The sequence below is a fragment of the Meleagris gallopavo genome, chromosome 10 (assembly GCF_905368555.1).
Source record: "Meleagris gallopavo chromosome 10, MGAL_WU_HG_1.1, whole genome shotgun sequence".
NCBI classification, from domain to species: Eukaryota; Metazoa; Chordata; class Aves; order Galliformes; family Phasianidae; genus Meleagris; species Meleagris gallopavo.
Genome location: NC_139413.1, coordinates 12,440,171 through 12,465,899, shown reverse-complemented (window position 1 = coordinate 12,465,899; position 25,729 = coordinate 12,440,171). Strand labels below are relative to the sequence as shown.

The 25,729-nt window shown below is 43.2% G+C and overlaps 1 protein-coding gene and 1 long non-coding RNA gene across 2 annotated transcripts in view; one reads left to right on the top strand and one right to left on the bottom strand.

The window, feature by feature from the left end:
- Window positions 1-21,249, top strand: part of LOC104912271 (uncharacterized) — a 51,289-nt gene extending 30,040 nt beyond the window's left edge. The window contains exon 8 of the long non-coding RNA XR_014885237.1: window positions 7,464-21,249. This is a non-coding gene — a long non-coding RNA (uncharacterized LOC104912271). The remainder of the gene's footprint in view (window positions 1-7,463) is intronic.
- Window positions 15,076-25,729, bottom strand: part of DPYD (dihydropyrimidine dehydrogenase) — a 317,439-nt gene continuing 306,785 nt past the window's right edge. Inside the window, exons 22-23 of the mRNA XM_085231702.1 lie at window positions 19,696-19,836; window positions 15,076-17,489 (exon numbers count right to left, since the gene is read on the bottom strand). Of these exons, the coding sequence (XP_085087828.1) occupies window positions 17,319-17,489; window positions 19,696-19,836 (312 nt within the window). The 3' untranslated portion in view covers window positions 15,076-17,318. The remainder of the gene's footprint in view (window positions 17,490-19,695; window positions 19,837-25,729) is intronic.

Here is a 25,729-nt window from a genome sequence, read left to right as displayed (position 1 = left end):
ACGTAAGCTAAGATGCTGTTAAGGCCCGGGCAGGTTTGTTTTCCCATTCAGTGCTAGCAAGCAGGGCACTCAGGGACTCGGTGTCCTTGAATTTAAAGAAGATTGAAATGTTGCATTGTTCAGGCTGAAGGGAACACGGATGGGAGCAGAGTGATTTTGGGGCAGACAGTAAACACTTGATTGCAAGTGCGGTGTGAGCTTGGCCTACGTTCTGAATCTCGCTGTGGTCTCTTTTGCTTGCTCCATTCATATTCTCTGGCTCTTTCATCAGTTCCAGATTTGCTCGGCACCTTCTGCCATGTTTTTATTTAGGTCTGCAATGATGAATGTGCATCTCGATGGAAGAACAATCCATGCCTGAGCACTTACGAATGAGGAATGCCAGGGTAGTAGCATAGACAACATCATTTCTCTTTGTCAATATTTTGTCTTTTTAAGGTTGAAAACTCCTCATGGGATTCATTTTGTAGACTCTGAAGTCATCATTTAGTATCACTTTCCAGGTCTCCAAATTTTAAGGTGCTGACATATTTCTGGATTTCTTAAAGCGAAGTGCTATCCTAGCAAGCCCTGTCCCCTGCCCTGCCCCAGCTGTGTCCATCATTTCTGTTGCTGGCCTCTTTCGCCTGGGTGCATCCCAGCTCGGAGTGCTCATCTCCAGCCTCATTTGTCGTGTGCCAGGTCCTCGGCTTCTGCCTATTTACTGCTTCTGTTGGAATAGCTGCCAAAGCCTGCAGAGAAAGCTGTAGTAGAGGTCAATGTAATTCCTTTAAATATCCAAATTTTTCAAATCTGGCACTGGACCAGACCAAGAAACCCAAAAAATCATAGTTGAAGATAAGATGGGTAAAGAAGAATTTTGTTTTTTTTTTTCTTACTGATATTAGACAGGAACAACCAATTTTTAATGCATTGGATTGCTCCTTAATTCCTTGCTGAAGCCATGGGAAAAAAATGGAGACAAATTCAATGCAGTGCATTTTTTAATAGTTTTTTTTTTTTTACATATTCACAGTGCTTATCAAATATTCTGTTCCTGCAGAAAGTCTCCAGAATAGTAAAGCATAACTACGTGCTTAAAGGGACTTCTGTACATTGAAGGGATGAATAGAATGGCAAACAATTATGACTTATTTAGCCTTTTGCCATTTACATGCAAACAATTTAGTCAATACCTTATAGTTTAAGGTATTTGATAGATATATCTTTGGGAAGGATTATCCCTTAAAATGGCACCTTATAAATGTATAAACTAATATTTGTTACTGTTTGCATATAAATGCATGAAATACAGAGCATAAAGAGTGTAAAATGAGTGGTACAAACCATGCTTTGATGTCTTCACTCTTTGAAAATAACAGCATCTGCCAAAGCATCTTTAAATTTCAATCAAGTTCTCTAGGATGGGTTTACAGCTAAGCCATCAGCCCCATGCAATTCCTGCAAATATTTCCCTGCTAATAGTTGCTACTATCACCCTTGCCATTTGGCTGCATAATGTGCAGGATCCTGGAAAAGATTAAAAATAGCTCAGTATAGAAACCATCAACAGCTCTCTGATCTTCATTTCATGTATCTTTCAGGGACTGAAAGCAACACAGTGTTTGCATTTGCCAAAGCTGGAGAAAACATCAAGGCATCTGATAGTGAATTGCAGGCAGAGTGCCTTCAGGCAAAAGAAATGGGAGGGATCTGATCGGTGGCTCTGTTCTCTGGCCATGCTCACACTCCAGAAGTGCCTTTCTTACGGCTGCTCAAAGATGTGTTCAGGCCTATGCAGCAACCCCACACATACTGCAGGCTTGGGGCAGAGTGGCTGGAAGCTGCATGGAGGAAAAGGGATCTGGGGTGTTAGCTGACAGCTAATTGAATGTGAGCCAGCAATGTGCCCAGGTGGCCAAGGCCAATGGCATCCTGGTGTGTATCGGAAACAGTGCAGTCAGCAGGACTGGGGAGGGGATCATCCTCCTCTGCTTGGTACTGGTGAGATCACAGCTTGAGCACTCTGTTCAGTTTTGCACCCCTCACCAGAGAGGGGCCCAGGAAAGCAATTGAGACCTTGGAGTGTGCCCAGAGAAGGACATCAAAGCTGGAGCATAAATCTTATGAGGAGCATCTGAGGGAACTGGAATTGCTTAGTCTGGAGGAGGATCAAGTGAGACTGTATCACTCTCTACAGCTCCCTGAGAGAAGGTTGTGGTGAGGTGGGGGGTCAACCTCTTCTCCCAGGTAACGGCAACAGGACAAGAGGTAATGGTCTTAAGTTGTTTCAAGGGAGGTTCAGGTGGGATACTAAGAAAAATGTATTCATAGAAACTGTAGTCAGGCATTGGAACAGGCTGCTCAGAGAAGTGGTGGAGCCACCATCCCTGGAGGTCTTCAAGAAATGTGTAGACAGTGGGAGAGTGTGCCTGGACAGCCTCCTTGTGTCAAAGGACAGCACTTCCCCTCTTTGGCCTACAGTAGGTGCATCAGGATGACTCTGGAAGGTGCTAGTGGCAACATCACATCTTCCTGCCTCTCCACAGCCAGGCATCGGGGGCAGCTCTCAATGAACCCAAGTGGGGCTGACTGGGAAATGATTTTTTTGATGGAATTAATTTTTTTCATAGAAAACAATAGACTTCTGTTAAATTGATGTTGATTACAGACCTGAACATTCTGATTTAAAATGTTTTGCTTGGAATCTTTCTGTTTTAGAAAAGGAAGCAATGATTTCACTTAAAAAAGTTTATTTAAAACTTCTCAATTTAATATTGACTGCAATCATTTATTTTTTAGGAAATAATATAAACAATCATGTTTATCTTGCAATTTAAAAGTAATTACAAGCTCAGTGCTGAAAGGAAACAGACACTGGTCTAGACAACACAGTGTCTTGCAGTGAGTTCTAAGAGCAGCCATCCTCGCTGCTTCAGCAAGTGATCTGAAAACAGGAAACTTTCGGCAGTTATGTTACCTGGTGATACCAACAGATGATGATGCAGTGAATAGAACATCATCACCTGTTAGGACACCATAACACAAAAAAATTGACAAGCGAAGATTCAAAGTGAAAATATGAAAATAGTCCAGATCTTTAGGAAAATAAATCTTTGTTTTAAATGAGCACAAGCCGCCTCCTGTAAAAATGTTCTGCAATCCTTTATTGCACCAGACTGCTAGTATGGCAGCATGGTCCAGATCAACTGAACTCAAAAGGAGTGTGAGCATTTGATGGCGTATCAGAAAGCACAGCACAGGAGAGAAAATGAAAGCAGAATGCAGAGCAGTAGCCCTGTTTCTGTGGTAGGAGGAAGGAAGTAGCTTCTCATCCAACCACATGGACATGGACAGCAGCTGGCTCTCTCCTTGGGGCTGCACGGGGTACTTCCATCCCACAGGGCTGGCAGCTCCCAACCCTGTAGTGTGTGTGCATGGCCTTGTGGACCTTGGGGGGAGAAACCTCATTGGAGACAACAGAAGCCAGCAGCAGGAGTACTCCTCTTGCATGTATCCTCCTGCAGCCATCTGCAAAAGGCAGAGAGCTGTGCGTTAGGTGTGTTTCTGAAATGGTAATGGGGAAAAGGTTTGCATCGTTCCTTTAGGCAAGGCTCTGCTGGAGCAGAGTTGAACTGTGTTACTAAAGGCATCCAGAAGCCAGCAAGGCTGCTGCTGTCCAGTCTCTGTGGGGCAATATCACGGTGTGAGAGTTTACAGCCAAGACAATGTGCTGTGGGGCTGGCAGTGCTGCAGGCCCCAGCCTAACTGCTGTGAGCACAGAGAGTTGCTGCCTGCCTAACAGGATGGTGTTAGGTTGGGTGGGAATGGGCTGTAACTACCCTGTACAGCCCTTGTAGATATCTTTAAGGGGCTGCTGCTGGGGAGAACATGAGCTAACAGTCGGCAATTGCTTTATGAGCAGTACACATGGTAAACAAGATTATCTATAATAAGATTAGCCTTGGCCAGGCTAAACCATGGCTGAGTTCATCTTGCTCTGAGGCAACCCTAAAGCAATCGCATCAGTAAGTGCGTGTAAACATACACACGAAAAAAAAATTAAAAAGAGGTAACTGGTTGGCAGAGGGAAGCCCCTTGCTTCAAAGGAAACTCTGTGTGCCCACATTAGATCTCTATCGGGATGGATGCAACTTCTTTGGAGGTGCTGCTCACAGGGAGCAGTGCTGAGACGCGAGACCCAGCCTTGCGGTCTGGAAAAGGCTGTGGCCTCCCGGCAGGCTCATGGCACGCAGAGCAGCAGGCCTCTGTTGGTGTGATTGATGTCCTATGCATTTATGCCAAGCATTAGATGTCTATGGCCTTATGGTGGTGCAAATTAAATTAAAATCTGTTTCCGTCATGCTGTTGCAATGAAGGACTGATCTGGTGGTGTTCTCAAGCCGGCATGGTTTGAGCCATCCAATCTGTCCCAGTAGCCCCTGCTGTGAGTGTGGCTCCCTTGGCCCCAAGACCCTGCTACAGTTGAACATGCAGCAAAGGGAGAATGGTTGGCATTTTAGCAAACATCGTTTGCATCCTTGCTGCTGCTGCTTGCAGGTTTTGGACTCTTTATTTCCTTGGTCAAATCTCATTATCGTCCATTAACTTGCTGATATTCAAAATCCAAAGCAATTTGATGATTTGTTTCCCATCAGATATTAAATGGATATTCTACTTCCAGTAATTAGTCTTTTAATGCATATAAATTCTCTTTTTAACAGAAGAAAAATACGACCTAAAAGTCTTTAACGCCAACCTACTCCTTTTTTTTCCCCTGCTTTTTTTCACTAATCACTGTGTCTGTAGTGCCAGACTAAAATTATGCTGCTTAAACTTGGTAGAGTACTGGCTCAACAGCAAAAATGGGAAAATAAGACCGAGGAAAGGAGTGGAAAGCAAAAACCTTACAGTACAGCAGGAATGCTTTTCTATTCCATTTCATATTATGCAGTGTGCAGAAGCATCCAATTTGATAAATTGACTCAGAACAAACTGCTAGCGAGAGAGCAGGAATAAAAGCAGACACCGACCTGCTAATAGACTCAAATTAAGTGAACTTCTTGCTAGCCCCGCCACCTCCCCAGAACAGTGCAGAGCTGAGAGTCAGGCACACTGTCAGGCAGTATGTGTGCAGGGCTGAGGCCTGGCCTGGCCATGGGGTGGGTTGCAGTGCCCTGCCTGGCCACCCTGGCACTGTACCCATAGCTGGTAGTTGCTGGTTGCCTGAGTGGTGCCAAAAAGATACGAAGAGGTAGGCCAGTTGTGTGCATTGGGTTGGCTTAGTGCAAATCGAGTGTGTGTGTGAAGAGGAGGTATTTGCATTGGTATTTGTGATATTTCTCTTTCTCAGAAGCCCTATTAGTAATCTCCCACTTCAACACTTCACTTGTTGGTTAGTCCCCATTCTCCAAATGCTACCATATCACAGAGGGAATATCAGCCCAAAAATAATTAGTGTGGCAATTTGGCACTCACTCTGCAAATTGCATCTAGCAGTTACACGCAAAATTGTCTGTAGATATAATCTGGCTTTTATCAAGAGTTAGTTTTAATAATGGAGCATTTTTGTTACTGTTGCTGTTCTGCTGAAGTTCGTGGTTAAGGACTGTTGCTCTGTTGCTGATGGAAACATCTTCCAGCAAGAGGTAGAGATGTTAAACCTTTTCTACATCTGTTTGTTGGAGTGAGGTGTCCTGACTTAGCATCTGTTCAAAATACAAATGTTCTCTGAGAGTTACTCTCTATGGAGCTCTGCCAAATTCTGTATTTTATGCACATGATAGGTTATCGGAGCTCTTCCTCCTGTAATTAACCATTAATAGGTGCAGAGACAAAAATGAGATCTCCCACTACTAAGGTGGCTGCTGAACCTAAGCTGAATTATAATGCTTCCTGGCGCAGAGGAGCAGAGCTGCCAGGAAAGACTAGAAGCCACTCCTGGAGCAGGGGGCAGCTTTTATTGCAGAGAGATATGGTGCCCTGAACTTGAATTTGAAACCTCTCCATCCATAACAAACATTCTTAGGACAATGATGAGAGAAGGCAGATGAGATTTCCTTCTGCCAACAGCCCCATCTTGGACCAAAACAGTGCTTTCAGCAAATGAGGATTTTGCCCCGCTCTGCAGGTGCTCTCTTCTCCAGCCACCTCACTCAGTGTCTCCAGCCAGCCTGTCCATGGCAGCAGGAGTCTTTGCAGCACATTCTGGCTGATGGGATTTAAAGAGAGGAATAATAGACAGACAGTGGGCTCCTGACCATGGAAAATCCAACATCCTTGTAACATAGGTGGTGCTAAGGTATGAGTACTCATGGATTGAGGTGTTGGTCTAATTGTAATACTTTTCTTCTGGCAGCCTTTAGCTCCCTTCAGATTAGTGGTTCCTATAATAATTATGACTGCCAAATGAAGCCATCTGTAAACGCTAAAACTTGTAAGCTCTTACCAAGTTCACAACAGTCCTGTTTGTGAGATAAGTTCTGCATCTTTCCAGCTGACTGCCAGTAGAAATGCCACAATGACTGGCATGTGCCCTCTCCCCTTCTCCAGAGCAGCCTCTCCTGTGCTGTCCTGGTATATCCCCCATTGGCCGCTGGGCTCCCTAGCACATGCACACTTGGTGGCCTTGGCACGTTGCAGTACACTTGTGCCGGAGCCTTTCTGTAAACATGTTTTGGCAAATACTATAAAGGAGTCATTTGACAACACACTCATTTGAACCCGAAAGGCTAATGCAGAAGTGACAGTATAGCATCACCACTCTGCTACTGCTGGCTTATTATGTTTATTCAACATATGTTGTTATTGAATTAAAGTGATATTTTTCAATTAACAAGTGCAGCAAAGAATGAAACCCTCCTAGCTTGTTCCTTTTTCTCCAGCCACATGTACAGCTGCTGCAGGGTGCCCAGCCCATGGAAAAATGAATGGAGGGGCTGAGGACAGAGCTGGGGCATCACATGTGTCCTGTGGCCCCGCGGAGGGCTCTGGCTCCAGGGCATGGCAGTAAGCTGTGACCCAGGCATCTCTAGGCCTTTCTGGATTCTTGTGGAGGCTGTTGGACCCAGGGGTCATTCTGACACCCTGCTCCGAGACAGCTGCTGGCTTCGGCAATACACAAGGTGATGTTAATTTTGATTTGGAGTGTGCAGTAATGAGCAAGCAGTGTGATTAATGCATAAAGCTGACAGAATGCACAGGCATCTTCAAAGAAGCAGAGTGTACGAGGTCAAGAAAGGTGTGTGGGGTGAAATGATGTTTCAGAAGCAGAAAGCACGCCTGGCTGACTCATGAGCTGAACTGTGCAATAATCACAGGTAATTATTGCATACCAGCCATCAGAGTATCTCTATGCATGCCACACTGACCTGCATCACAGTTCCCATTTTGGCTCTGGCATGCTCTGTTCACAGTGCAGAACAGAGATGAGGAGCCATTTCTATCAGAGCCAATATTCAGGTTTCCCTATCCTGCTCCCACAGGTGACATGGAGACGTGTCCTGCAATGGTGAGGAGAGGAAAGCCACTGACTTCAGAGCAATGGAGAACGAAGATGCCTTTGTCTTCACCCTCAAATACATCTGTGCTACAGTAATGTGCTTCTGAATCAGTGGCAGGGAGGTTGCTTACAGTCATGCTATTTTTACTGCAGTGAAAGCAAAGGAAGGCATGCAAGGCTGTGAGCACAGGTAAGGCAGGAGTTATGGGTTATTGGATACAGCAGGCTGCAGCCTGTGGGCAGAGCAGTGAGATTGAGTCCTGCCCTGGACACCACAGTGGCAGCAGCCTGGGGACTTTGCTCAACCCAGGGGCAGCTTCTGGGGCTGTCTGTGAGCTCTGTCGCAGTGGGGAAGCAGCCTCAGCACCTCTTCTCTTGGTGCACTGAGGGTCCATGTGAGGTTTGGATTTCACCTCATTCCCATCCCTTGGTACTGATGGGTCGGTATTGGTGGCAGTGTGCTGATAAGTGAAGACATCACATAGAGGGATTAGATCCCTAAGGGGTTATTTGAAGCTGGAGGATAGCACAGATTTTTTGTGTTATTTTCAGTCTAGACACAGGCCTGGCCTTGGAAGAGGAGCAGATCTACAAGCTGGTAGTTTAAGGGCAGGAAATTCATCTCGTATAGTGAGTAGGGGATTCCTCAGGCCCTGACAGCCATTCTGTTACTCCCATAGCAGGGCTGCATACAACTTCAAAGCAAAGCTGGCTCTCACCAGGCAACTCAGGGGCACATCCTTTCGTGCTGCTGACACCCCACTCCCCCTTCAAAGCTAGGCTTTGGGCTGCATATGTTACAGACAAAGTATTTGGAGCTAGATCCACAGATAGCTTTTTACCAGTGTTTCAAATGACATGCTTAGAAACACAGCAATGAATAATAATTAACATCTGTCTAGACCTATATGAAATTTGTACTATATGGAACATACATATATAAACATGTCTATATTGCAGATGAGTACATATAAGGCACTGTTTATACACCTAACATTTCATGCAGCAAAATACCATTTCAGCTTAAGTAGCATGAAGTCATCCTCATTCTGCTATAATACAGACATCTCCTATCTATTTTTAGCTCCGTCTGGCCAATTCAGCAGCACTGGTATAACAGTAACACTTTCCTTTCTCTTCTTGTGATGTTAATTTTATTCTGGTATCCAGACCCTTGCTGGCCTCTTGCTTCATCCATACCCATGTGCACTGGAAAGTTCAATTAACATTGTAACCAATGGTCCCACACCTGAGTTGTTGCAGCAGGCAAAGGGGAGCTGCTGCTAAGTCCCAGGTGCTGTGCTGAGCTACCAGGGGGAAACAGTTTGCTTCTAAGGCCTCAAATACTGCTACAGATAACTGGGATGGATCCAGGCACCCAAGTAGAGAAAGAAATCTCTCTGAATTAGTTACTCATCAGTGTGTGCTGCCCTAACCTGGAGGTTACACCTCTCTTCATTACCGAAGGGCAACACAGATGGTGGGGAAAGGCGGTATTCGAACGTTTATGTATGACCGGAGACGCGGTGTCTTGTCGCAGCACAAACGTTAGGATCGCGGGTACCGCCGCAAGCCCTCGGGCTGTTGGGAAAATAGTTAAGCTTGGAAAGTTCTGCCGCACCGAGTGCGCAGGCTTTCCGCGGCACGGGCTACGGGCTGTAAGGCAGGAGGTAGCTTGCATCTCGCGTTAGACTACTTCTGCATCCAACAATTAGCCGAGCCCAGCAATTAGCGGGGCACCGCGCAGCCCGCAGCCGCTGAGCGGGCGCTCCCTCTCCTCTTAGCGGGACCTGGAGAAACGCTGCCCTCTGCTGCGGGAAAAAGAGGCGGCCGTCGGCGCACGCCCGCAGCCGCTCCTTCCCCGGCAGCGGCCCGGCCCGGGGCTGGCTCTGCTCGTAGGCGGCTGCCGGCGCTCCGACAGCGCTCTAGGGCAGCAGCCGTCGGCCATTCTCTGTGCCTGTTGCTGGGCTGTACAGAGTGTCTTTAGCGGCCCTCGTTCTCACCTGGATGTTTGGCTTTGGGCCAGCCACCACGGCTTGATTTATAGAGGCTTCGCGCTAGATGGTGAAATAATATCCAGCTTGGAACAGATGCAGCGTATTGTTCAAGTGTTAATCAACCATACAACAGCCCTCAGGAGAGAGGCAAGCAAGTTTTTAACCTTCATTTTATAGATGCAGAAGGAGGTTAAGAGGGGACAAGAACTGCCAGGTTCCCCATAGCAGCAGTGCTGATGTTGGGCACTGCGGTCTAGGCAGTGCCGCTCCTCAGTCCCGGGGGACCGGAGCCTGTGCCAGGGAACAGGGAAAGGGAAGTGGCTGTGCGGCCCCATTCTTTGGATGCCTTGACTTTAAACGCTGCTATTTCTCCTCTTGCCTGGACAGGAGGAGTTTCAATGGGCTTCAGGTGAGGGCCCCAACCCAAATCACTCTGCCTTATTTGTCAAACATTGGAAGCTCCTATCTGTTATTTTAAGAAGTGCCACATTGTAGTGAAGGATAGGAGAGAATTGCTAAGGTTAAAAAAAAAAACCACACAGGCATAAATATGTCCTCGTGCCACTGCTAGTCTCTGCGTGCAGAAAGACCTCTACTGTTTGGCTGCAATGCTGTTGGAAACCACAAGCTCTTTGTTAACCGCTAAAGGAGATGTTCTTCTGGCTAAACTTACACCAAATCACAGGTTGCCCAAAAGTAGGCTATTGATTCAAAGGCTTATCATTAACACTGCATTCACTCATTCTGATGCCTCACCTCCAGCATCACAGTGAGCGCCGGTAAAATTAAATTAGTGCTGTGCTAGTGGGCAGCTGGGAGAGTGCTCTCAGTGCACAGAGAAACAAAGGCAGGAGGAGGATGTGGCCCCAGTGCTGCCTGCAGCACGCACAGAGCCTTTGTGCTCAGGTGCTGTGTGCAGGGTGGGCTGTGGGCCTTTCCCTTCCCAGCTGCACAGCGTTCTGCTCCAGGAGCTTGGGGCACATCTCGAACAATGAGCCGCATAGGAGGAAGCATTTACCATGTAATTCAGGTAGGGAAAGCAGCACATGTGAGTGGTATAGAACCTACCGGCCCTTGTAGATTATATCATTTATACATTCACTCAAACAGCAATGAATGAATAGTCTTACAGAAGGCAATATGCTATTGTGCAGTTACTTCTATGCCTTGTCTTTTTAATGAAAGGGATTATACATTTAAAGTTAATTAACTCATTTCTCAAAATCATTTACACATCTGCTCTGTTTCCAGTAAAACTCCAGTTTCACATTACTAACTTCAGAAATCTACGAAGAAAAAAAACAAAACAGTAGACAACCAACTAACCCAACCTCCTGCATTAGAGCTACTCTGTTTCATTTGCAATAACTTCAGATGTGGAATTATTAATACTAATGAATTTCACAGGCTGCACTTTGGCCCATGAATTTGCATTGGTCCACAGTTTGGAAGGACAGTCACTTAACTACTAGCCTGGAACTGGTGTCTGTCTGAGTACTGTCCTTACCGTCAAATCGCTGGTGACACCAGCAGGCCCAGTCTTGGAGTATCACTGTCACCCAGCTGGGCACTTGGCTGCTGACACACGGCCAACAGATGTCACCTGGCCACACTGTCACTAGCAGTGGCATGTGCCAGCTGAGGAGGTCTCCGATGGCTGACTGTGCCTTATGTGCCTTGGTAGTCCTACTTTTCATCACTTCTGCTGGCCAGAATCTGAACTGGAAGGGAGTGTGGGACGGGGCATGCCTCAGCACAGCCACACTCATGCTGCACCAGCTCTGCAGGGACGGAACACAGAGGGAGGAGAGAAGTGGCCCTTCTTGAGAAGAGCAATGTAAACACAGGCTGGTGTTGCCTCTGCCATGCCACATGCATGGAGCACTCCTACTTCCTTGTGCTGATGGTGAGCTTACTGTTTTAATTAAGCTATTATTTCAATAACCATCACGAAGTGTGGGCATGGCTTGGGAAACATTAAAACCAGGGTAAACAAAGAGTGTAGCACTCCATCTGCTTCTCACACTGCAGTTCAGCACTGGGAATGTTTGGGCAGCACACATAGCTGAGTTCTGTCAGTATTTGCAGTAGGACTCACCACGCCAAGCCCAGCCTGCGAGCTGCGCGTGGGCAGGGGGCCTTCAGTATTTTAAATGATTTGTTCTTTTCTGTTGTGAAGAACACCTCAGCTTCCTCACGCCGAATGCTGCCTGTGAAGTCTGCTTTGCCACTTAAGGGATGCTAAATGGAAGCTAGCCAATGAAACGGAGGTAAATTTAATTACAAAAATATAACATTCTTCAAAACCAACAGCTCACTCTCTCCCCAATGAGGAAAAATTAAAATAAAAGCCCTTTGGAAACGCTGAGGAAATATCAGGGGCTGAGGTGAAAGGGACACAGCTTGACAAGTATGCTGAAAGCTGAATGTGGATTACCCGTGAGTGCAAAAATGAATAAATGTGTTTTATTCCATTATATTAATGAAATGGTTAATTCGGTTGCTATAGCAACGAAGAACAGCCTTGCTAAAAAGCTAAAGGGCTATACATAATGCCTGCTACAAGGTCTCTCTAATTCTAAAGCTGATTTTCTTAGCTACAATAGAAGTGATATGTGTTTTCAATATCATCTTAAGCTTTTGCATCAAATCCTGAAGCTAATCCAATAAATAGACTGGTAGCATAAAACAGCATATATGTTTGCACCTCATAAAACTTACAAAAGGGGCTTACCTACACACAATCAAAAGAAAAGATCGATAGAGTGCAGAGTGAGGCTTTTTAAAAGACCGTTCTTCATGCGATGGTGAAACAGCAAATATGTACAATGGGAAGTTCCTGCTATTACACATCATGTGACTGTGCAGGAAATCACTGCAGAGCTGGCTGAGACACCAAGACATAATTTTGCTTACCGCCCTGATACATATTTATGTAGAATTTATTTCTATTTCACTTGCATTTTATATTTTTTCAAATAATATAAATAATTCTTAAAGGCTTCAAAAAAGGAATTCCACCGTGCTTGTTTTTGTTCTAACATCAAAGTGATGCAAGGGCTGACCGGGGCAGCAGCGCAGAGGACAGACTGAATCTCATGAAGCCAAAGCAGAGCATGAGGGCCCTGGGCAGCCCTTGCAGCCCCTGCTTGGGGCAGTCAGCACCATATGGCCCTGCTGCTTCCATCGGGACGGGGATGGCCATGCAGCCAAGCGTCTCTGCCCTTCGCTTTGCCTCTCTTGTTAGCGTCAGAGTTGTCAAACATCCTATCGCTCACCCTTCCTAAAAGAAATGAGAATGCGGTACACCCACACGAGTGGCAGAAGGCTCTGACCGTCTCAGACTTACAGATCTCTGTTGTGCACCTGCACAAAGGAAAGGCTGCCTCTTATCTGCAGGCCATCTCATCTGCATGACAATGGGAGTTTGGTTCCCCATAAACCCTATTTCTCAACAATTACATATGGAGACTTCAGAGACAAGCCCTAACCCTGTCTTCAGCGAGCAGAAGGAGGGCTGTGGCTCCAGACCAGGCAGGTGAGAAGTGTGGCCTTGGAGAGTCCTGCAGACATAGACAATGGGAGCTGCCCATGGAGGCACCCAATGTGTTTGCCTCTTCCCTGACTGAAATGCAAGCAAAGATCTCCGGAGGTGGCTGGCAGTCATACCAAGGAGTAACCTTAACTGTGCTGTAATGTAATGTGCTTGGTGTAAAAAAAGATGAGCTAGGGAAGCCCAGACACAAAGGCTGCAGGCACATTCTCTTGAAGAAATGACCACAGAGTGCACGGTTCCTCGGAAAAGAAAAATGGCAACAACAGAGATGAGCAACCCAGATGGCCCATAAGGAGCTTAATTAACTGATAGACCCAGCAGCGACACTACAACTACCAATCCAGCTGCCTACAGATTCTGCCAGGTTGCCAGATGTTGCCAATGAAAACTTATCTTGCACAGTTCATCAAAGAAGTGGAGCATCTTGGTGAAGGAAAACTGTTGCCAATAAAATAAATACTTTATCTAAAAAAGTATTTTTTACTAGGAAATGTTGAAAAGTATAAAAATTTAACAATGTGCCCAACCTCACTGTTACAGTAGATAAATTAGGAAACATACATACAGAACGTGTTGGCAGGATCTTCTTCTTGACAGGAAATATCCATGCTTACCATCATCTCTCTAAGGCTACAGTCTTGGACTGTGTTAAAAAAGGTGGTTTTATGAAGCATGGGGCTGCTGCCACTCAGTTGGGGTTTGGCTAGTTTGCCTGGAACTAGCAAGTTATTTTGCCACATTGAGATAACAAAGCTAGAGGAACCAATAGTGACAGCACTACATACGGGAAGATGGGGAGAGGGATGCAGGGACAGTGAGCCACTCTGGGGCTGCTGGCTGCTGAGCCATCTCTTCCATGGGTGCACTCTCCTGTGTCCTTGAAGAGACAGTGCAGAAGGGCGGTGACTCCAGACAGGTAGCCTGTGTGTTTCTCCTGCCCAATTTTAGGGACCAAGCAAATGGGTGTCTGCAATCGAGTCCTCCTCTAAGAAATGGTAAAGCATCAGAGCAATGCGTAAATACATTGGCTGCAACACTGGAAATACAGGCTGCCCATCAGGTTCGTGCACAAACACTGGTTTTAATTTTGCTAAGAGACCAAATTAATGTTTCATTTCAAATCATGAAAAATACATATTTTAAAAATCCTGTGTAATTTTTCAAGTGCAGCTATTATTGTTGCCAATGCTGTGCCTTGGAAATACTGTGTATGTTCATCCTAGAGGCCAAAAAACAAACTGCCTGTATAGCCTGTTAGCAAGGCAAAACATCTCTTTTTCCAATGAACGTGTACGAGTGCACTGGGATTCACACAAGCAGATTTGGCAGACTTTTCAAGTATTTCTTGGACTGAAGAGCATGCACTGAACATGGGGAGCTTTTTCTGCTCAGGAATATGATGTGAATAAGAATGTGCTAGTGCGGCATAGGAGGATGGGCTGTGGCATTTCTATCATTATTTAATTTGTCAAATACAGTTTACAATATTTTATAACAGTAATCAACAGGACAACGTGTCTAAATGCTGTGAGGGTCAGGGTTGCAGGATCTGGCTCAGTATGCCTTTAATAATACATAATTCTTTAAATGTGCAGATAAATCATTAAAATATATGAGCTTAATTTGGAACCTTTTATGCTTTGAAAATTCATATCCCTTTTTAAATAACTGGCTACAGCACTTGCAAAATGGATCAGATTTTACTGATTTGTTTCCTTGAATGTGCTCAGCGGGATGGACTCCCCAAGATGGAGGCATAAACCTACAAAACCCAGGTCTTTTGTATCTTCCTCCACCCACTGTTAACACCTCACCTGACTGAGGGGTTAAGACCTGCAGGAGACCTAAATGTGGCCATTTCTCTGAGTTCCAGCAACACACAGATATATCACTGACTGTCAGAGGTAGAAATTATCCACATTCCTTCGGGAATGCATTTCCCGAATCTGTTAATGGACTTGGGAGAGGAGGAGTGGAGAAAAGGGTGGGTGGCAAGAAAGAAAACTGAACAACATAACTTGTTATTCCTCTTTTAGTTAAAAAAAAAAAAAAAAAAAAAAAAAAAAAAAAAGGAGGGGGGAATTGTTTCTCATCTTGACCCACGGAATATCACTAATTTTCCAAAGATAACTTTATAGCAATTTAGGAACACTGGATATCCTGGGAATACTGATTATCACAAGAAAAGCTCTGATTTTTTTGCTACATTTGTGATGTAAAAGTTCCTATGTTTAGCCAGTTAATTGAATGAGGTCTCATGGCACTGTTCATGTTTGAAGGAGCCATGCTACCAGATGTGATGTTTTCAGTAGAGGAAGGGACAGTGTCTATAGGATATACAAAGTAAGAAGTAGATGGTAACAGTCTGCGATAGGATAGACATTGTTCCTTGTGTCTGCTAACTGAGCACGTAAGAGCTACCTGCAGAAAATCTGGATTTGATTTTTTCCTGCCCTGCTCAAGAGCACAGTACTTATCAACCAGCTTCTCAGAAAGAAGACTGAGACCTCCCAGACCTCACCCCGAACACTCACTAAACAACTTGTTCTTACTCTGAGTCTCCTATTACTCATGTGAGAGAAGGAGCTACCAGAAGACCAAGAGCTTGACATGAGTTTCAGGCAAATATTTTCTAATCAGTACAAGTATCTGTTACTACTCAAGTGTGAAAAATTCACAACTGTGAGGAAAAGTATGAAGACAAAGCTATTAGTGGAGACTTTGGGCTTGAACCTGCCAAGAGATGCCACAAGGTGAGCCTTAAGTGTGGGAAAAAGGATGCAAAAGGAAGACACGTCAATGGGAGACAAAGAAACACCAAACAGGGGCAAAGAGCATGCTGCATTCTGCACTACAGGCAATTAGTGGAATAATGTACACGTAAATTAATCATTAATGATTCCTGGAGTGCATTACAGAGATCACGAAACACCACCTGACAAGTCTCTGAAATAAAATTCTGCTTTGTAAGTAATACAAAAAAAAAAAAAAAAAACCAACACCAACAAGTTGGTTTCAACATTTATTTGTAATTTGGTGCACAAATTGTAAACCAGGAAAATTAGGGAATATTTTTAATCAAAGCTTTTACCGATTGCAATATAGGATATAAGAAATTGAATGAATAGATCATTTATTATTATTATGAAACTAAAGGCTTTATATTCTTAAGTGGAGTAAAGCTGACAGCAATACATTCATATTAGAAAGTTCCTACTGTGAATGAAAAATGGATTAATACTGAGATGTTGTTCAGTAAGACAGACAAATCCGTACTTCTTTTTGGTTGTGAAATCACAGTAACCATACATAAGCACTAAGTATGAAGAATTGGCAATGGGGGAAATCATCTTGCCAGTTTGCCCTATACACGTACATTTGGCAAACGTGGTTTGCAGGGTGTGTATTCCAATTGCACCTAATCAGATCTCTGACCTGTATCATGTACATTCCGGAACATTAATTGGCACAATTAAAAAGTTATTTAGAGGATGAGCTTGGAAAAAACACGTTGTCCCTTCTTGTCCCTTCTCCAAATCCTAAAATGAAACCCGGACTTTGCAATAAGCTGGTTTAACTGTTTGTAGATAGATGTCACAAGTGTTCACTGGGGGAGAAAAGTAAGGATGATGCTACCCAGGCAACACCGAATCTGAAGAGTTCAGCATGTGTCAGTGCACAGCAAATTTATTCTTATTAAGTGACTGGTGTGAGAAAGAATTAGAAAGGATTATAAAAATACACTACCATATGCTGTAGTAGTTGAAAGTGATTAATCCAGTTCTTAAATCCTATTTTAAATTCCCTTTCATTTCTTCCCATAGAAAAATAGAAGCAACATCGCTTTGTTTGAATGCTGTGTAGTTAATTACATCTTCTAAGAAACTCTTTTAAAACGAAATGTAATGTTTAATTACAAAATGCCTCCTTGAAAACAGTTAGCTTGTACATTGATTTGTAGTTCATTAAAAATGGTTTCTTAATTATATTTGCAGCCAGAAATTACATAGAGATTAAACAGTCTACAGAGGACTTTTGAAATTATGGCACGAATCACAAGGAAAAAGTTACATTTCAGGCAGTGGACAACTGACAGCTACAACCGCCTAATTGCTGCCTTTCTGTAATTTCAGAACCTAATTGTCATAAAAATAATAAATGCAAAAAAAAAGAGAGTTTACTGTAATGACTCCCAATATCACTTTTTTTTTTCCATAAAGGTTGATTTTGAGGTTTAATTAGAAGGCAGATCAGTGGCGGTGAGGCAGCGCAGGACCGGCATGGCTCAGCACGGGGGGCTCAGGGCCAGGGGCAGCCCTCGCCGGGGCTCGTACGGGGTGGTCCTGGGAACCATGCGGATGCAGTCGATGATGGGGCAGACGCTGAGGCACAGGGTGCAGCCCGTGCAGCTGTCTGTGACCGTGGGCAGGTGGGTTTCGGCATCGAACTGGATAGCCTGCGGACAGGAGTGCACGTTATTGATGCCCCTTGCGGGAAAGGTCAGAACCGCTCCCATTTCAGTGCCTGCATTTCCTGCAGTGCAGCTCTTGGAGACATCTTGGTGCGCTCCGGTGCTGCAGCTATAGCAACTGTTGGGCCGGGAGGGAAGAAGCCTCCTGACTCTCTGCAATTAGGAATGCCATCTCAGCCTCTAGGGCAGGCTGTAATGGATGACTCCGGCCCCTGCAGCTCAGGCTCACAGGGACGATGCCCTGTCCAGAGGCAGTGTCAGCCCAGTCCTCTGCCACGGAACACCGGCACACACCGGTAGCTGCAGACCAGTGCTGACAGCAAGTACCTCTGGGCTCTTTGGTTTTTTACTGTCAGCAAAGCACAAGCAATTTAATAAAAAGTGGGGAGAAACACACCATGCTGTGCCTTCTGTGATTATTTTCCTTTGCAAGTCTTCGAAAGGACTATCTGAGTTTTGGGCAGGCAGAGCTTGCTTTCTTTCTCACATTTCCATGCAGTGAATCCTCATTACCAATTAGTGTGATAAGTGAATTTGAATGTGAAATAACAATTGAAGTCTCAATGAAATAAGCTCCCGGTATAATGGAAATGGCAATTAAAAACATAAACAAAAGCATCACAAAACCACAAAAGCTTCAGTGTCTAAGAAAAAAGCCTAGGAAAGTTTTAAAAAAATAAACAGTAGAAAATCTAAGAGTTTTAGGAAGACAAGGTCAGGCCTGGAAACCAAACTCTCATTTATCTGCAAACAAGCTGGGCCTGCAAATGTCCCCAAGTACTGCCAGCAGCTGGGGAGCAAGCAGGTGGGTCCAGGGCATGCCTGTGGCATTCGGGGTTTTGAAGGGGACAAATTGATGAAACGGATGCAGAAAAAGCGAGGGCACAAAGTAGGTACAAAACACCTTGAATCTGCGTGTTTTAATTCAGCTTGAACACAAAGAAAACTTTGGTTTGTATTTAGGACTCCTTCCTTTCTCCCCAGTAACAATGTGCATCATTAAGGAGTTCAAAGAGACGGAGTCCTGGACTGCAGTGCCACCTTCAAGTTAGGGAAAGCTCTTCTGTGGGAGCCCTACAAGATGGTAGCTCTGCTGAGCAGTGTGGATATTTTGAAACAAATATAAGCAGCTATTTTGAGGTGTGAGGGGTTTCTGACTTTGCAATTAAGAATTCCTTCACAATTCTCTGCAATTAATTTATTTGCCATTTCCTTAAACATGTAAGGAAAAATACTTTTTGTGCTAGGAACCTCCTAGGCTTTTACACTTTGGTGCCTTTGGTATTGATTTTATCTAGTTATAGAGAAGTAAGCTGCACTAAATATGGACACGGTCCTTTGCTCTCCAAGAACTATAGTCTCCCTTTTGCTGGGAAATGTGACGCAAGGCAGTGAAGATTGCAGTGTTAAAAAGAAAGTTAGGTAAAGACTACTCTAAGCATCTAATCTTGTAGAAATGCAGCATTGGATTTCTCATATCAATGGAAAAAAAAAAAACATGTCTATCTTTGTTCTGACAGTTGTTTTAATCACAGGAGCTGATTTTAGATGGGAAGACTTCCTTCTTTGGCTGTATGTAGTTAACTAAGTCATCAGACAATATTGATTAAACTGAATTAAGGAAAAACAAAAGGTCTTGGTGTTCTGAGGAGACTCACTGCCCAGTTAAAGTATTTGTCTTTGACAAATCTTTCTTGTAATGTGATGAATGGAAAAAATACTGTAGAAATCATTGTTTAATGCACAATAGATTCCATAGAGACCCTGCTAAAGAACTTGTCCCCTTCTTATAGCCCTCCTTAAGATACTGAAAGGCTGCTCTCAGGTCTCCATAGAGTTTTCCCGTCTCCATCTGACCCTTCTAACACGGATCTCCTTCATTTTCTTCCTCACAGGAAGAACCCCGTTCCCATTTGTGGTTAGGGAGAGGCCAGGAGAGTGACCCAGAGTGAGCAGAGAGATGCGGTCCCATCCCTGTGTAGCCCCCCAGGAGAAGCTGCACTGGGTGCTGCGGTGCAAACGGCTGTGACAGGGCTCATATGGCATAGCCTGGGAGCACACTGGGGCGCAAATGCGGTGTTTTAGACATCTGCTTTTGCCACCTGCTCATTAACAGAAGGTGGATTCTTTCTTCCCAGCAGCAGAAAGATAACTGATTGTGCCTTCCTGCTAATTACAGCTGTGCTCTTACCTGGTAGCCGGAATCATTACAGGTCATGTAACATTTGCCACAGTTGATACACATTTCCTCGTCAATCAGAGCCACAACTTGCTCTGTGTTGCAGAGCTCACCATATGTTCCAATATACTGCAGTGCTTTTCCAATTACATCCTAGGGAAAAAAAAATTATTGACTCATTTAGAAGATACCTAAGCTGTTTCTATAGCTGCACAGGAGCACTCTCTAGTACTTTAATATAGAAAAATTGGCCAGGTATTGTGAGGATGTTTATGATTTTTCTTATAAATTTCCAATTTGTCAACTCTCGCATATTCTGTAAAATACAAAGAAACCTTCATAAAGATACATTTTGAATGTAGGCAGCAGCTTTAAAAGTATATATCTGTATATAAATACATTGTACAAATGTACAAATACATATATGGTACTTTTGAACATACTATTTTATCTGTCCATGTTTTACCATTACTGTGTGGCATTTCAGAAAACAAAACGGTGCACAAAACAGGAGTGACATGCTGCAGACAATCTTGGTCACTTTTCATTAGCACAGATTTGAGAACTCATAGCAAAAACAGTTCGAATAAACAGAATAATAATTGCTTTCCTTTCTTTAGTAAGACAGATGCACAGACGACATGAAGATCATCAGATTATTGCAAATATTGTACAGAAATAAGATATAGGTCTTGCTCTGCAAGTTTGGGTTCCGTTCTTTTAACTACATAGGAAAGGTTTTTTTGGCATCAAGTGTGCACACCTGTGCTGCAAAAATAAACGTGCGTGGAAGACACACACAGTGTGGGTACACACCATAAGAAGAGGGCGTGCCCTCTAAAAGAAATTGTTGGGGATCTAACTGATGCAAATCATTTGCCCTTTATGTAAAGGGAAACTGCACAGTTCAGTGGCAGTTCAAATGTGCTGAATGAAAGGCAGGGAAGGGACAAGTCCCAGTTCTATAGACGATAGATATCCCTCAGTTAAATCAGCTTAACTTGCGGAAGTATAGCACAGATGGTGAACATCACTGCGTTTTACAAGATTCCCTCTGAGGTACACTATTGCTTGCCTGGATATTTTCTGAGTTTGCTAAGTATGCTTTGACAACAATTCTCATGCTGCAAAACAAGCTAGGTTTTAAGTGCAGGGTTCTACATTGTTAAAAAGTTGAGCTCAATAAATGCACATTATGTGATACAAGAATACATTCTACATTTGCTTTAAAAAGGGGCACAACTGTTAGATATTTCAAAAATCATACTGAATTTTAGGTGCATAGACCTGGCTTCAAAGTCACGCTGCTGTAATAAACGAAGAAGTCGTTATGATTTTAATTAGGGAATTTGATAAAAGTCAATCGAAAAATGCTAGAGATCAAGCCAAAAATGAGACACAGACAAGTCTACCTAGAATTACAAGCTTCAAAGTATTTACCTTTGGTCTTTCACTGGCAAGAAACATGATAAGAGTTTATTTTCATATTGTTTCTCAATATTTTTTGAGGAAGTAATATTTACCTTATTCCCATCAGTAAAAAAAAAAAAAAAAAAAAAAAAAAAAGACTACCAACTGTTTTCAGTGTCTTCTAGCATATTATAGTTAAACTGTATAATTTGTAATCATACACAATGCTCGCTATAGTTTTCAATTCTCAAATAGAAAAATGAAGATCTGGATTCCAGTACCTAACATTTTCATTGCATATGTTGTTCTGGGGAGCCTTACTTTCAGATGAACTAAGCATCACTAATCCTTCCTATGCCAAATAGGCATAGGTAATACAGTTATTTCTAAAGAAAAGCTTTGCTACATGGATTAAATATAGAAATTGGTTCAACCTTTTCTTCCTGAGATTGCCGAGAGCTTTGAACATCATCTCCATTTGCCTGACCTTCATCAACTAAATTACAGTAGTGTCTTTACACCATGAGATAAATCTTGTATCTCACTGGATGCAGTGGTAGGATCTACAAAGTTGTTGTTAATTTCTGCTGAGGTAGGAAATTCAGCCATATCCTAAACCCAGGAAGAAGGATAGGGAAAATAGGCTTTTTTTTGTTGCTCCAAAAATGGTCAAATTTTTTCTCTGTGTCAAATCCTAACTTGCTTACAAGTGAAATACCTTGGTTGCATTCAGCCAACGCTAAAAGCCTTCCAGTTCTTCTCTGCAACACGTTAAGAACATTAATGTTCTTCCAGTATAAAATGTCTATGGCATTTTGCTTAAGGCAGCATGAAGAGTGTGGACAGACGACTGCAAGTGAGCAAGTTATCACAGCTTAATGAGTTAGCACTCATCAACAGAGCTGTGCAAGCTGATTATGTGCACGGTCCAAATTCACTGCAAATTTGGAGTAAAATCTGTTTGCTTAAACCACTGTAAAAGGTCAATTAACTACTTTGAAAGTGTTTAAGCTAATACTTTTTGCTTTGCTATTGCAAAGGGCTAAGCTTGAACACACAGCCCTTTCGCATACCTCCTCTGATGAACAGTAACTCAGTCAAACATAATTCCTTAGGAACTGCTCATGCCTCCGTGTTTTCTTTTTCTTTCTCAGAAAAGTGAATGGATTTACTGGGAATTGTTCGGCAGTTTTCAGGTTGCTACAATTCTCAGGTTTCTGCAGTTGTCTGTATCTGCTGAAAAATTGTACTTGTCGAATTCAGCTCCTGTTTGTTTCAAGTCTCATGTAGGCTTGTCTGTACCATACCTCTTAGAGGTTTCTTTGTGATCTACTGCCCTCAGCAATGCTAAGTATCCTATAAGCCTCTCTCCTGTGTATACAGCTCCCAAACACTGCACGGCGTGCCACAAATACATTTGTTGTCTACAAGTACGGGACTGTGCTTCTGTCTTTTGGAATCTGAAGCAGTGAAATAAGACCTGTGCAACATACAGAGAAGAAGCTTTCCATTGCCCACTCACATTTTAAAAGGGTCTGCACCGGGAGATTCCTGATAGCAAAGGGCTTTTTAATCTAACAAAGGCAGACATTTAAACAGCATAGATAATTAACAATTTTCTCAGGGAGTTGCTGGATTCACATTTGTATACTTTAAATATGGTTTGGATGTTACAAAAGCCAAAGCTCTGCCAGGTTGCAGAGAAGGGCTGCTCATATAATCAGGGGGTATAGGGCCTTGCTTACAAGAGAAGACAAAAGGCGCCTAACAAGATGTTTAGCCTAGGAAGATGAAGGCAGAGCAGGAATATGATGGCACTTTATATATACATCAGGGAAGGAAAAAAGCTATTCAAGATAAGCGACAATGTTGGCACAAGAATGCATGATTATAAGCCAGACATGAATAAATTCAAAGCTGGAAATTAGAAAAGGTTTCTTTTAAGCAGGAAAGGAGTGAGGTGGTTAATGGCCTTCCAGTGAAGCAGCTGGAGGAAAGGATGGAAACAGTCCAAGATTTAGAATACCATTAGGTAAGCTCAGGAAATGGTTACTAAGCAGAACATGATCAAAACAGATTTTTCCAGCTATAAACTTACAAAGGGTATAGCAAAAACAATGCATACGACATGGTGATTTCTGAATTTGTAAGCAAGTCTCACTTCTCAAAGCTCACAAAATACTCTTTTGGGGACAGACAAACCCAAACAGGGAGGGTGCTGACATTTTGGAGACTTGAATGTGATTTCAAATGACTGTGTCAATGATTTACTTCTCATTTATGCTTCTGGATGCTGTGTGCACTTCCTTCTCTCAAGGAGAAAGCACATCTTTATCCATTTGCAAAGATTGAAGACTTTATTGACTAAAATAACACTGGTACTTAAAAGATGTTCTGCAGGTGCACTCTTTCACAGCATCTCGAGCTATCTCTGAGTTTCTTGCTCCCACTGAATCATAAATGTTTGGAACAAAATAAACATTGCAGCAAGAAACAATCAGCTTTCACAGTTTAAAAATGCAGTTTCACTCCAATAAGAGTCTGTCTAAAATGGCACTATGGGATTCCACACTTGGTATATCTCAATGGCCTCCAGATCAAATTTGCAGTGTTTACAGTATAATGTTTTTTTTTGTGCCAAATGCCAGACCTGCAAACAGAAGCCAGGTTTCGAACGTCAAGCTGTGCGCTTCTGGCTTGTACATTACCAGCAGCAATTAACAAAAAAATGAGAAAAAATCTGGAAGTTGAATTTAGCCCTAAGTTACACCTTTGCAATCACTGGGACCTAGAGCTCTCATCTGGTTACTGCTGTGCTGTCCCACTCTTCTCAACAAAACTGTACCGAATGAAATGGGAGAGGAATTTAGTCCTGTAAATGGAACTGGCAGGGAATTCAGTTGCTATGGAGAGAATCAGAGCAGAATCCATTAGTTTTATGTTACTAATGAGTACAGAAAAAATTCATTTTGTCACTAAGCTAAGCAGATGTGGTTTTGAGTATACACAAGGAGCAGATCTGTTCTGTAGGATATTACTTTTACAATGCTACTTTTATTACTATAGCTGTATTTCTGATGTTCGTGTATCAAACATTTAATTGAGATTAGCGTTTCATTGGCCATCGTATTAGTAAACCTATATTTGTAAATACAATTCACAGTTTAGGCATAGCTCACCCAGATTCATGCAGACTCCACTGAAAAAGACCGCGTGCTCTGGAGATGCCAAACATCACAGTCCTGCTCTAGTCTCCATTTAGAAGGCCGCCACATAATGCAGGGACTGTGAGCGTCTCACTGAGCAGGTTCAAGGGGTGCACATGTGCTTGTCCTCGTATCGCACATTTTGCTTCAGCACAAAGCTCTTAGCATGTCCCACCACGTTCAGGAGAAATGATCACTCAAAGCTGACAGCAACAGCAGGTAAGGAAAGCAGGGAAATCTTTAGATTAGTAGAAGTAAAGACCTGCTGGTTGTGAGCGGCAGTCTGTCCCAAGGACAGGGCTGTGAAGTGTAAAAGGAATAAATAGTCAGATAAATGGTAATAATAATATTACAGTATTGGCTCTCAAGCACAAGAAACTAGATTACTGAGAAATAAACCACAGAAAGTACATAAGGAAAAAAGATTAAAGAAAGAAGGTGGTAACCTGAGGATGGCAAATACATATGTGGGACCCATGCAGAAGTGCAACAGAAAATAAAAGATCTGGGGCGAATATCCACCATATGAAGTACAGAAAAGCGAGAAAAGAAGAAACAAATCTGCTGAGTGTCAAAGTATGCAGTTTTGATTAATACTGAGAAATAGAGAAAATAGAGGGAAAAGCCATGGGGAAAGCTATCCAAAAATTAAATTAAATTTTGGATAATCACAGAGGGTTTTTAAGTCTATAAAAAAGGCATTTTGGCAGCATGAGGACTTTAAACAAATGTTGGAATTTACATATCACCAACCCAACAGCAGACCAGACAGATGAGGGAGTTCTGGGCAAGCATCAGGAAATCTGCAGCACCCTTTCAAAAATGCAGCCAGCCAAACCAAGGGTCGTAGCTGTTCCACGGGCAGCTGACTCTTAGGTGCTCCCAGCTTTTGGTCATATCACTGCTCCACAGGGCTGTGATTGGGCTGGGATTAGTTATTAGAGCTGACCATTCCCACTCCCCTGATACGCCAGTCTGAACTAACAGAATGTATTCTCCTTGCTGTCCGGAGGGTCAGCCAAGACGGAACTGCTTGGAGACAGTTTGGAATTTGTAATTCTAAATGTGAATACTTCTAGGACAGCTACAGATAAATCACTCAACTCTGAGCTCATCTGCCTCTCTGCAGAGAATCCCTGATCAGGGAAGGGTATCAGATAAGTCACCTTTTTTCAGTAAGCTTCACTCAGCTTCTGTAATGAATATTCTCAATCTTCCTGGCAGATTTTTTCCACAACGTGTTATGGATGGGTCATTTAATAATAAACGTTATCAACGCATCCTTTTGTGGAGGGACAAGCTCCCTAACATCAAGCAAAATCCAGGTATTCTGTTATTTCTTAGTGGATATCTCTCATTGCTGTTTTTCTCATTATGATTAAAGCATACCCTTCTAAGATGCTAAGGCTGAAAGATCGTCTTGAATCAGC